A 13570-nucleotide genomic window follows, 5' to 3' on the forward strand; every position below is an offset into this window, starting at 1 on the left:
TCAGGTCTTTCCACGGGGCCTCAGGGTCTCCCAGCCAGGGTCACAGACACTCATCTTCCCCACAGGACTGTAGATCCAAAACAGGCCCATTTCCTTCATCTAATCCCCACCTGTCTCCTGGAGGCTATGGCGCACAGACACTCAAGCCCATGTCCCAAAAGTCCTGGCCAGAAAATGGGGAGAACCCGTTTCTCTCCCAGTCCTCACAGAGGGCCAGCATCTCCCAAGCTCTTCCTCTCCACTTTCTTCTCTTGATTATTAATCATCCATCCATCCATTTGTACAAATATAAAATATATTTAGATAGATTTATATAATATAGACTTTTGTGAGGCAGAGAGGAGCGACCTGAAGGCCATGTGCAGTCACTTACAGACATGCTGGTCCACAACCTCCGTGCATTTTTTGCACCTGACAAAGCAGCACCAGTGGAACCTGCAGTGGCAGCGTTCCACCTGGACGCTCTTGAAGCGGTCATAGCCGCGGCCGCAGCACATGAGCTCGCAGCCATCCATGCCCTCTGAGGTCTTGTTGCAGAGGCGACCCCGAGTGCCCAGGGAGCCCGTGGTCTCATTGCGCAGGCAGTAGTCAGGGCTGGGGTCCACGTAGACCAGGTCCTCCGGGGTGGGCTGGTTGAAGCGGCTGTTGGCCAGCTCCAGCTTGCCCTGGCGGGTGATGCGCATGGCCGCGGCGCTGTCGTACTTCTCCTTTAAGCGGTCCCCCACCTTGCGGAACTCCGCCAGCTGGAGCCAGCAGGTCTTGAGGCTGCAGGACCCGGAGACTCCGTGACATTTGCAGGAGACATCAGCCATCTTATACACGGCCTGGGGGAGGAGAAGAAAGAGAATGAGGGGAATCCTTCAAGCAAGTGGACAGGCAGGCAGGTGAACTCAGCAGGAAAAGGGGCTTGCTGCCAGGCCTGACAATCTGAGTTCGAGCCCCAGAGCTTACATGGTAGGAGAGAAACAACTCCTACAGTACTCCCAAATATCATCTTCAAAAGCTGTTTTTAGAGCCGGGCCTGGGAGGTTTGTGCCTTTGATTCCAGCACTTGGGAGGCAGAGACAGGTAGATTTCTGTGAGTTCGAAGCCAGCCTGGTCTACCAGGGATACACAGAGAAACCCTGTCTCAAAAAAGCAAACAAAACAAAACGAAAACACAACAAAGTTATTAAATGTGTGTGTTTAAGAGAGAAAGACAAGACAGAGAGACAGAGACAGACATAGAGACAGAGACAATGGGTGCTCATGTGCTATGGCACTCACATCGACAGCAAAGGATTCTGGGTAATTGGTTCTTCTACCTTGATCTGAGGCAGGATCTCTCTTGCCTCATTCTCCCACGGAATGATTACTGTGCATGTGGAGGTCAGAGGGCAGCTCCACCTTTATGTGGGCTCCACGATCAAACTCAGGTTATCAGGTTTGCTCAGCAAGTGCCTTTACCTCCTGAGCCATCTTGCTGGCCGCTCGTTTCCGTAGTTTCACCTCATGCTCTAAGCTGGCTGGCCCACAGGCATCCAGGTAATTCTCCAGTCTCTTCCTCCCATCTTGCACGGAGCCTCTGCATAGGTTCTAGAGACCCTAACAGGTTTCTTAGACTTGGGTAGCAATTGTGTCTACCCATTGACCCATCTCCTCTGCCCCTTAAACTTTTGTAAAATCACTTATTGTCATGGAGACAGAATCTCATCTAACCCAAGCTGGCCTCAAACTTGCTCTACAACCGAAGATGACCTTGAACTTCTGATCCATCTGGTTCTAACTCCTGAGTGTTGGGACTGCGGGCATGTGGCACCCTAGCCAGTTTATATAGCACCAGGCAGCATCCCCAGGGCCTTATGCCTGGTAAGCAATTACCTTTACCAACTGAGCTACCCCACCCATGTCTCCCCATGTCTGATCCCACCCCGCATCCTCTTTAAATGGAGTCTATTATGCTGTTCAAACTTTCAGGCTCAAGTGATCTTGCCGCAGCCTCCGGAGCAGCTGGCGGATGGGAGCTGTTGCTCCTGGCTCAAATTTTCTATGTTGATCAAATCTTCAAACAGATAAAACCCAACAGAACGTGTCTTGCTTTTGCATAAAAGGTCTGTCATGGCCTGGGTTAGCTGAAGGTCCTCCCACATCCTACTAAATTCCTCCAAAACTGAGTTCCTGTTCGAGGGTTGACATTTGGTTATCAGGAGTTTCCTGTGGCCTATCATATCAGTAAACAGGCCCACCCTCCAGCCCTCACACCCAGCTGGGAGAAACCTACCCGGTGGGAAGCCAGACAGCGGGCCCACCCACGTGAGCATGTGTTCCAGAACAAACTCATGTTGGCAGTCACTGAATTGTAACATTGTGGGGTGGACTTGAACTTAGGCTACTCCCAAATCAAACTTATAAAGCAGGATAGAGCAGAAAGCTGGTCGCTAAGAACTTTTCAGCGAGAGCGCACTGATGTATCAGCCCGGCCCGCGGCACAGACATCGAGATAAAAATGCATCTCTGCCTCGCCATGTTTGCCTGGGCCATAGCTCTCGCCTAACAGAGTCAGGGCTCAGTTCTCCAGGGTTTCCTCGGATTTCTTTTCAAGAGTCCTCAGACTGTGCTTCTGTTCAGCACTAAGGAGAGACCTCCGCAGGTGCCACACACAGCCACCGCCATCTCTTGGTCTGTTTACGAGGTTGTTTTCTTAAAAGGGATGTATTTCCATGACTTTACAGTGGAGAAACTGAATCTCTAGAGAGTCTTGGGAACCAGTTAGGCCCATGCCAGAGTGAGTCCGCAGGGTAAGCTCTTCTGCACGTCAACCTTGTAGCCTAAGCTTAGCACAAGGAAAGGAAGGGAGGCCTTCCCCGAGGTTAAAGGCACCGGAGCTTTGCCCCCGACAGCTACCGAGGACACCCTAGCAGGAACGTCACAGCTAGGTCCTGCATACACCTTCTGGCCCACACCCCAGGCCTGAGTTCTAGCCTGCCTCTCTCTAGAAATGTTCCTTGGCTTATGGAGGGAGCAACCCGTGGTGCTGTAGAAAGCACTAAGGCTCTGTGGCTGTGTGCTGCGTTGATCGGCTGGCTCACATCTGGAGCTGCTCTCTGGAGGCTGTGGCAGGACCACCTGAGCCCAGAAGCTTGAACGTTCTGAGCAGCATGACAAGATGTCATTTAAAGAGGATGAGGGGTGGGGCGGAGGAGTGGATGGAGTGTGGCTCACTTAAGAGGTAGAGGGATTGCACAAGGCCCTGGGGACACTCTCTGGTGCTATTTAAACTGGTTAGGGTGGCACAGGCCCACAGTCTCAACAGTCAGGAGTTAGAAGCAGAAGGGGGGAGGGACAGGATAAATGTCTCTAAAGGAATAAGGAGCAGGGGGCGGAGGAGGGAGGAGCCACCTCACAGACATGCAGACATGGATGGGCTCCACACATGTCTGAGGAAGAACCCTGTCTCCCTTCACTATTTAGATATCCACCCGTCCTCGCCCTTGGTGAAGAAACTACAGACACTGTAATATTTATCCTTTTCTCCCATATTTTATTACTGATCCTTCTGTGAATAAAGAGAAGGTAATGTTAATGTGCAGCCCTTCCTGCTTCCTAACTACTCAATATGGGGCTAGGGCATGGGCTCAGGGTCGAACATGTGCCTAGCATGTGTAAGAGCCTTGATTTGATCCCCAGAGTCACAAAACCAAAGACGGCACAATGCCTTTTTAAACATGTTTCCGTCCCAGTTAGTAGTGTGGTTAGTAGTGTGGTAGCCACACCTGTAACTCCAACACCCTGGGAGGCTAAGGGAGGACAGGTGGGAGGACGGGTGGGAGGACCGGTGGGAGGATGGCTGTAATGAGCTGGAGGCTAGCCTGGTCTACCTAGAGAGCCTCTGGGTTGTTTGTTTGTTTGTTTGGAGACAGGGTTTCTCTGTATAGCCCTGGCTGTCCTGGAACTCACCTTGTAGACCAGGCTGGCCTCGAACTCAGTGATCACTCTGCCTCTGTGTAGGCCACCACTACCAGGATTCCCAGTGTCATTCTTAACCTTTTTTTTTTTTTTTTTTAGAGCTGGGCTTGGCTGATTCCTGTAATCCTAGCACTCAAAAGGCAGAGGCAGGACAACTGCTGTGGGTTTGAGGCCACCCTGTGCTCGCTCCGTAGCCAGTACCAGGCTGCTGGGTATGCACAGTGAGACCCTGTCTCAGATAAGTACTGGTTTTGTTTGTTGTGCCCCTGCCCTGCGATACTAAGGTCTTTGGCCACATCTATCTCACAGCACCATACTTGGTACATGACAAGTATAAGATGCAGGCTTCCACCCTCCCCCTTGGTATCTGCATAGGCATCCTTGTGTGGGCAAGCGGTACCAGCTGGTTTTGCCTCCATGTCCAGAGAAGCTGCCAGAATAAGAGGTTTCTGCCAAAACACACGGGACCTCTGCGGTGGGCAGGACGCAGATAATCTGCTGCTGTTCTTCTTTATTCTAGTCTGGAAGTACTAGTCTGGGCTCTTTTCAACCCTGCCATTGTGCTGTCCTCCCTGCAGAAGTACCTGTGCATGTGAGGAGGTGGGAGCTAGACATGCCGATGCCCCAGGTAGTGACTGATGCTTAGGGTTCCTTAGACAGTGATTAAAAAAACGGGGAGAAACGTTCCCATCCTGGAGCAGCTTGTGGCAGAGGGAGAGGTGTGTAGTCTGATGACCGAGCTAAAGCCTGGGAACCAGACAGAGGTAGGCAGGAAAGAGGTCATCAAGGGGCCAGACAGACAGAGAAGGGGCCCGCACAAACAAATGATTAAGGACAACAAAAGGATAAGCCAGACAAAGCAGGGTCAGACTGTGGAGGGAAGGAAGACGGTGTCCCCCCCTGTACCTTCGGCACAGACTGGGATGCTGTTTGGTGCCTGACACCGTCACAGTGCCAGACTGTGCTCAAACCAGGACCTCTTACTTAACTATTGGGAGGCAACACAATCACGTGTGCCCGGCCATGCAGGGCACAGTAAGTGGTGTTACAAAGAAACACGCAGCTAGCATAGCCGTCCTTCATCAGGAAAAAGCAGGCTGAGAAAGACCTCAGGAAAAGCAGGGTATGGCAGTGTAGACAACCAGGCTTGTATTGCTGTGACAAGACACCGAGTGTCAGCTTCTACCAAAACCGAAGCTCAGAAGACACGCGTGCCTTTAGTCCCAAGTCGCCCATGCAGACCGCATCCACCACTCCCCGTGATGTGCTTTGGGGCTGTGGCTCTGTATCTGCTCCATAGCAGGATTTCAGAGTCAGCCCTAAGCTCTCCTGATGCTGTAACGAACCATAAACCCCAGTGTCCCCTGAAGTGATAAAGTTGGAAGGTGGCAGTCAGAAGCCAGGCCAGCAGCAGTTGTCCCAGCCACAGTGCAGCACAGCCTGCCTGCATCCGGCTCCTGAGAGGCAGACGCAGAACTCATCTCGAGCCCCAGAGTTTGAGGAAACCAGACTAGACATCAAAGAAGTCCTTGTCTTAAACACCGAACACAAGCTGCACGTGATGGTGCATGCCCCCAGCACTCAGGAAGTGCAGGCATGTGGATCTCCGAGTTTGAAGCCAGTCTGGTCTACACTGTTCATTCCAAGCCACTCAGTGCTTATACTGGCTGGTTTTGGGTGTCAACTTGACACAAGCTGGAGTTATCACAAAAAAAGGAGCCTCCCTTGAGGAAATCCCTCCATGAGATCCAGCTGCAAGGCATTTTCTCAATTGGTGATCAAGAGTGGGAGGATCCAGTTCATTGTGGGTGGTGCCATCCCTGGGCTGGTAGTTTTGGGTTCTATAAGAAAGCAAGCTGAGCAAGCCAGGGGAAGCAAGCCAGGAACATCCCTCCATGGCCTCTGCATCAGCTCCTGCTTCCTGACCTGCTTGAGTTCCAGTCCTGACTTCCTTTGGCGATGAACAGCAGTGTGGAAGTGTGAGCTGAATAAACCCTTCCCTCCCCAACTTGCTTCCTGGCATGATGTTTGTGCATGAACAGAAACCCTGGCTAAGGCAGGGCTACAGGGTGAGATTCTGTCCCCAAACAAACAGACTGCCACCACCAACAATCAAACACAAAAATACACCCAACCACCCCCAAAAAGAAAGACGAACACATCAGAAGTGGAATACACGGAGCGGGGCCAGCTCCATGGAGGGTGTGGACCACAGCAGTGAAGGCGTGCAGGTCCACACCCTCAGCTTTCTTGGTGGCGGTTGGGAAGGCAAGATGGCTTACCCGGCGGCCAGCCTCATTGTTCTGTAGGTTCATGAGGGCCCGGCCCTGCTCCTCCGATCCCTTGGCAAAGTTCTTCTCACGCTCTCGGGCATCCACAAACTCCTTGGCAAAGCGGTAGCCGTACTCCACGTTGTCTCCACAGCCACCCCACAGCCAGTCCCGAGGCAGGTCCTTGGGCCTTGCAGCACGGCTGCAGCCACAGGTGGACAGCTCACCCTCTCTGCAGGCTCGGCTGATGGCATTCACCACGCCAGCAGCGCTCACTGCATACGTGAAGGCAGTCTCCCGGCTACCTGCGGCAAGGACAATAGATGGTAAGCCAGTCACTGTCCTCTGCTGGCGGCCTTTCCTTCCCTCTGCTTGGCTGTGGCTTGCCCAGTGGGAACAGGTGTCCTGGGGGATTCCTGCCCTTCCCATGGCACTGATGGTTAGAAACTCTGCAATGGGCTGATCCTGGTCCCTTTTGACTTCTTGGTCCCTGCCAGCTCTGTCTGCTCTGTGACACTCTCCAGGTTTGGCTCATACTCTACCTATGTACATGATACATCCACTCCTAGGAGGAAGTTGTAAGTAAAGGGAGAATGGGCTTCCTGGACCACTTGGGACTAACAGGAGACTGAAGAAATTATGAGATTAATAGAACAAGTCCGCACCCAAGCAAGAACGGCTTCTCCTTCAGATATCATTTTTCTCCTGCCCATAAGCTACGCGTCTGTGTGTCTGTCCTTTTCATCGGCTGCCAGTGTCTAGTAGGACCCTGGCAGAGGCCAGGGATAGAAAGTGAACTACACAGCATTGTCTAGAATGCTCATCTCTCTTCCTTGGGCTTCATAATGCCTCCCGATTCGTGAGCATCAGGGAACTACACCTGAAGTGTCAGCCACTGGTCATCTTGTATAGGGAGTCCCAACTTTGTTCCTCTTTATTGCTACAGAAATCTACTTAAAGCCTCCCGTGGTGTGTGCTCTGCTGTACTGCAGATGGGCATGTTATTGGCTGCAGATGCTCTAGAAATTAACAGAGTTCCCAGATGACCCAGAAATTCCACTCCTACAAATATGCCCAACGGAAACAAAGATATGTGTCTAAATGTTTCCCAGTGGATGCTCATGGCAGCATGATTCATAATAGCCAAAGAGAGAGGGAGACAGACAGACAGACAGACAGACAGAACTCAATTATCCATCAGGGGATGGTTAAACACAATACATGAAATACTAACAGGGATGAAGTACTAATATATTCCGTGACATGGATAAACCTTTAATACCTCCATCAAGTGAAGAGGCCATGTATCGTTTGATCCCATTATAGGGAATGTCCAGAATGGGAAAAATCCATAGGGACAGATTAGCTGTAGCCTAGGGATGCAGCCAGGGGTTAGACAGTGACAGTTAAGGGTCAATACAAATGCTCTGGAATTCGTGATTGCAGTTGTACATCTAGTAAATACACTGAAGTCCACTGAACTGAATACTTTTAAATGGTGAATTGTATACAACAATGAATGGTATTCCCTTAAAGCTGTTTTAACACATTTGACACTTGAGTGGGATCAGTTACTGAGGAAGCAGTTGTTGGCAGGTCACAGCCATCTCCTGGATTTGTTATTGTACCAGGTAGAATCTTTTGTCTTCCTTCTGTGACTGTCCCATGCTTCTACAACGGGAAGGAGACACCATTGGCTGTCCCAGAGGGTAGACAGACAGAATTACAAGGTCTGAAGGCCAGGGGTGGGCGGGGGAGGGGGGGCGGAACTCCACAGTTAAAGAGTATTTGTTACTCTTGAAGGCTAGAGTTTGCTTCCCAGCACCCATGTCTGGAGGCTCACAACCTCCTGTGACTCCAGTTCCAAAGGATTGATCCAATGCCACACACACACACACACACACACACACACAAGTAAACAATAAACTGAGTCTTAAAGGAAAGATCTGGAGTGATCTATACTTCTTGATTACCTTGGCACCACACAGTGATGTCAGAAATCAGACCACACTGAGCCAGTCAGCTTTTCACAACTAATAGGAATCCGCTCTGGCCTTTTGTTAACAGGAACACGAAACCTCTAACTAGGGGTAGGAGGCTCCAGTGTGACCTAGCTGCTACGGTTGACACTTGCCTTGGTGCTGACTGAAACCATGAATGTGGGGCTAGTAAATAGTCCAAGAAGCTCTTTCAAAGCAAAATGATTTTTAAAAAAAAATTGTGTATGTATCTGTCTTTGTAGGGAAAAGATGCATGTGAGTGCAGTGCCTCCAGAGGCCAGAAGAGGGCGCTGTATCTCCTGGAGCTGAGTCATAGGCAGTAAAGGGCAGTCTAATGTAGGAGCTGGGAACTGAACTTGGGTCCTCTGAAAGAGCTTTATGCACTCTTTCTTTCTTTTTTCTTTTTAAAGATTTATTTATTTATTTATTTATTTATTTATTTATTTATTTATTTATTTATTTCGAGTACATTGTAGCTGTCTTCAGACACCAGAAGAGGGTACTGGATCCCATTACATGTGAGTCACCATGTGGTTGCTGGGACTTGAACTCAGGACCTCTGGAAGAGCAGTCACTGCTCTTAATCGCTGAGCCATCTCTCCAGCCCGTGCATTATGTACTCTTAAGGAAGCAGGCTGGGCCCTACTCTACGTGAATCATCTCTGTACAGTCTTTCAGAAATGCTCTCAGCCCCGGACATGCCACCTGGAGCAGGGCAGAGCCGCAGACACCCCAGCACTGGGTCTCTTTCCATTCTCCGCAAGAATCAGTCCTGGTGCCCCTCAGGAAAGCGCTGGCCTCTCAGGGCAGCTCGTTCCTCATTCTCTCTCTTTCTCCCACGATTCTGTCACTCGAAAGTTCCTCCTCACATGAAACCCAAATACGCCTCCTTGTAACTAACTTCTGCCTGTCGGAGCAGCCCTGCCTAACCCCTTCCATTTGTCAGCTCTCCAGTGTTTGAAAACAAGAAACATGCCTTTCATGTGTTCCTTTCCCAACTTGCATCTGCCTGATTTATTTCTTCCACCCTTCTCTAGGAAAATGTGCTTCTGAGTCTAATCAGCTCTCCCCAAATACCTTTTGAAACCATGTGCCCATCTCTAATATAATACACGAGTGCCGCACATTGACCTCCGCTGACTTGGGATCTGAAAGTGTCCTTCAGCACACCGGACCCACTCTGCCTCTGCTGGAGGGGCGTGGCCAGACTCTGAGAGGGCAGCGCCAACTGCACGGGGCAGCACGTGGGTCTTGGGTAAGCGATTCTTGCATAGAAATCTCTTGCAAGGGCCACTTCCCCATTGCAGGTTAGATAAACAGTGTGTGTGTGTGTGTGTGTGTGTGTGTGTGTGTGTGTGTGTGTTGGGTGGTTGGAGGGTATCTGGACCTGAAACAGTCACACATGAAAGGAAAACCAAACCATCTCAAAGACAAGAGGCTAGCAAGCCATAGCCACAGAGCACAGCGCAGAGGCTTTGGAAGCTAGGCTGCTCTTCTGAACTGCTCTGCTGCCCTCTGGTGGTGGATGACTTGTGCTGCAGCTTCCAGAAGAAAGGAGCCCTTGTGACACCAGGATCCTAGCAGGAGCTACCCCAGGGCACAGGATCCTAGCAGGAGCTACCCGAGGACTTGGCTTCTCAGACACTGAGAGGCTTCAGGGAGGCTACAGAAAAAGGAGTGGGAGTTGGGGCATGCCACCCATGCCTTTAATCCCAGTACTAGGGAGGCCGAGGTAGGCAGATCTCTGTGTGTTCATGCCCAGCCGGGTCTACATAGAAAGCTCCAGGACATGCAGGGCTGTGTAGAGAGACTATGTCTTAAAACAACAAACAAACAAACACAATAACAACAACAAACTAAGACAAACTAAGTGCTAAAAAAAAGACGGACCAAAGTGCTCTGTTGGTAACTGACGTGGGTCAAGCAAGACAGACGTGCCTCCTTTGCAAATAGGCCTGCCCCGCACCAGCTGACCCACTATGCAATCAGATTCGGCAGCATCTGTTCCTGATACCGCCCAGCCCCCTCCCCTGGTGTGCATGTATGTGCAGGTGTGTGCAATGCGTGCGGATGCATGTGCATTCCCTCAGTGCAAGTCAGAAGTCCTTGAGAAACCAGGCCCTATTCTACCTGGTCTTATTCCGAGACAATAAAAAGGAGGTGTTGGCAATCTTGAATTCCCCCAGAACAGCTCCCCACCACACTGCCTCGCCCTACTGTGGGCTGTCCCTCACAGGCTAACCTCCTTATTTTCTGAGACAAGGACCTGGGGGGCTCACAGATGTGGCTGGGCCGGCTGCCAGCCTGTCTCTGCCTCTCCAGTGTTGGGATTACAAGCATGTGTCAGCACGCTGTCTCTCTAGGCGAGTGCTGGGGACTGAATTTAGGTCTTCATGCCTTCCTTCTGTGTGGGTGCTGGAGATCAAATCAGGTCCTCACGCTGGCAGGGCAAGCAAGCTTTCAAACAGAGCCATCTTACTAGCCTCTCTGCCCAGCATTCATTCCTTGAGTGATGGGGAAACAGGCCAAGAAGGATCTATGCCCCACCTAGACCAGTCTCAGGGTTCTCACCCAAAACTGCTTAAGCAGGACAGGTGCCGTGCCAAGGAGAGGGATGTGTGTGAAGAGGATCCCTGAAGAATCACTAAGTAAATCCACTAAACCCCAAGTCAGCTTTCTGGGGAAACTGCCCCTCAGGGCATCCTGGAACATGCCTTTTGCATAGCCAGTGCCCGAGCCCAAAGGCAACGGCAGGGTTCAAAGCAGACCCCCCCCCCCTGTTTTCATTTTTCAATTTGAGCCCAGGGAAAGATCTGTGTGTGGGGGTCCTAATAGAATACTTCAAAATCTCTACCCATCCCCGACCCTAAACAACCCTTCTGGAATCCTACTTTGGGAAGGCCCTAGCTGAAGCTACCTCCAGAATGCAAGAGCAGTGGGGGCACTGCCCAGGGACAATTTGGGAGACAAGACTACCAACACCTCCCTTTTATGGTCCTGGAGATAAGACCCAGTAGAATGGGGCCTGGTTTCTCAATTTCTTGCCAGGGAGGGGAGAATTGCATTTCAAAAGGACCTAAGACAATTAGACTCAACTCACACCTCCATCTGGGCAATAGGGCAGCCAGGATCTCACCAGCCGGGACAGGGAGGAGGAGGGACCCCTCCCCCACAGTGGTCCTCTTCCCTTCCTCCCCTAGCACTCACATCCCTTTTCAAAGCAGAAAGCCTGGCCCGGAACTGGGCCTGGTTAGCGACAGCGACTACCAAGCTTTCACCTCTTGCTCAAGGGCTCAAGTGAAAAAGATGTTAAATATACAATTTGGGGGATTCTCCCCCGCCCCAGACTCCATAAAGACTTTTTTAAAGGGGCCCTTCTAGCACTGAGAGATGAAGGCAGCCACGACAGTCAGGTCTCTAACCAACTCCCTCCTTACTCAGCCGTTCCATTCCTTCTCAGAGTGAGTCACAGACAGCCCCAGGGTCTGAGGGAGGGAAAGGCAGAGCGATGCAGTTACTGCTTTAATTCCTCCTGGGCTCCCTTCTAACAGGAGGACACTTCTGAGCCTAGGAAGAATGCACTGTGGGCTTCCGTTCATGCTGTCGTGCTAGCTATCGATGCACCAGGCAGGAAGACATAGGTCCAGCGGGCTCTTACCTATCTGCATAACTCTGCCAAAGACAGATGCATTGTCCACGGTGCTGCAGTTCCAGCGCCTCTGTCGAAACTGGTGCTGGCACTCTCTGATGCCCGTCTTGGCTCCCTCCCCGATGTAGGACATGTGCTCCTGATACAGCTGACACAGCTTTCTCTGGCCTGGGGAAAGCCCAGGAAGTTGACTGCACACGGGCTGAGCGCCAATGATGAACATCTCCGGTCTCTGCACCGGGTTCAGAGCTAGCGACCTACAACATCAATCCGGAAAGGGAGAGGGCGTGGCTGTGAATGCACCTATAGGCACGCACCCCGTCACTGCAACGTTCTCCACAAACAAGGCTCTGGACTAAGGATGTGGAAGAGAACTTGAACACAGAGCAGGGTGTGGTGGTGCACGCCTTTGTTCCCAGCTCATGGGATGCAGAGGCAGGCAGATCTCCATGAGTTTGAGGCCAGTCTGATCTACAGAGTGAGGTTTCAGGACAGCCAGTGAGACCCTGTCTCGGAAAAAGCAACAAAATACAACACAACAAAAATCTGAACTGTCTTAAAAGGTGAAGGTGGGCAGAGGAGGATGGGCAGGGCAGTGAGAGGGACTCCCATCATCAGTAGGGGGTACAGACCCTGCTGAAGGAGGGAGTATACTGAGTGTAGCCAAGTACAGGGTGCACGAGGGAAGGTACCCTATCCCTTTAATGCAGATCTCCTAATGCCTTAAGATAGATTCTACTTCTACTACTACTACTACTCACACACACACACACACACACACACACACACACACACACACACACACACGACCATGCACACTAAATTGTTCTTCTCCCCATCTCTGGGGCTACTCTTGCTCATCATCTGGCACACACTACACATGAAGGGCTAAATCAGATGAAGGACTTGCAGATTCGCCATCTGAATACAAGCACAAGTTGGGCACAGACTGGGCCACTTCCATGTCTGCTTAGCTGACACAGTGGCCTTGAAGACACAAAGGGCCCTTGGTTCTTTCTACAGAGCCCTCTTTGGCCTTCAGACTGATCAGGTAGAAATATTACCCCATCTGCCCCTACCAGCAACACACACACATCTACCTCTATCTTGAACCTTGAACTTCTGGGTTCAAGTGGTCTGTCTGCCTCAGTCTTAATAATGCATGTGCACGCACACACACATGAGAGTGTGTGTGTGTGTGTGTGTGTGTGTGTGTTTTCCTAAGCATGAACTTAAGGGTCTCATTAGTGATATCAATATTTTTTGTTGGATAAATAGCAATAAAAGTTATTTGTAACACTTCACAGGGTGGAGGAATCTTCAGGAAGGGTTTTATACAAGATCTAAGGGTGGAGAAATCACGTGGACGAAGCCTATATTCTTGTCATGAAACCCTCACCTTGGGGAGGAATGAACCCTTCCTGGAATGGAACAGATCCATGGTATTCCCCAGATAAAGGTGTGATCACTCCCATGAGGCCCTGCTTCAGAGCTTGATTATGGTCCAGGCTAGACCTCAGCCCTCTCATTCATCATCAGGAGTTGGGTCCAGGCTAGACCTCAGCCTTCTCACTCACCACCAGGAGTTGGGCCCAGGCTAGACCTCAGCCTTCTCACTCACCACCAGGAGTTGGGCCCAGGATAGACCTCAGCCCTCTCACTCACCACCAGGAGTTGGGTCCAGGCTAGACCTCAGCCCTCTCACT

The 13570-nt window shown here is 51.0% G+C and overlaps 1 protein-coding gene across 1 annotated transcript in view; it reads right to left on the reverse strand.

Moving 5' to 3' along the window:
* The window catches only part of Wnt5b (Wnt family member 5B), a 33080-nt gene continuing 19510 nt past the window's right edge, over window positions 1-13570 (reverse strand). Inside the window, exons 3-5 of the mRNA XM_021190904.2 lie at window positions 11874-12121; window positions 6228-6520; window positions 1-824 (exon numbers count right to left, since the gene is read on the reverse strand). Coding sequence (XP_021046563.1) covers window positions 366-824; window positions 6228-6520; window positions 11874-12121 — 1000 coding nt within the window. The 3' untranslated portion in view covers window positions 1-365. The remainder of the gene's footprint in view (window positions 825-6227; window positions 6521-11873; window positions 12122-13570) is intronic.

Source organism: Mus pahari, chromosome 2 (genome assembly GCF_900095145.1).
Source record: "Mus pahari chromosome 2, PAHARI_EIJ_v1.1, whole genome shotgun sequence".
In the NCBI taxonomy this organism is placed as follows: domain Eukaryota; kingdom Metazoa; phylum Chordata; class Mammalia; order Rodentia; family Muridae; genus Mus; species Mus pahari.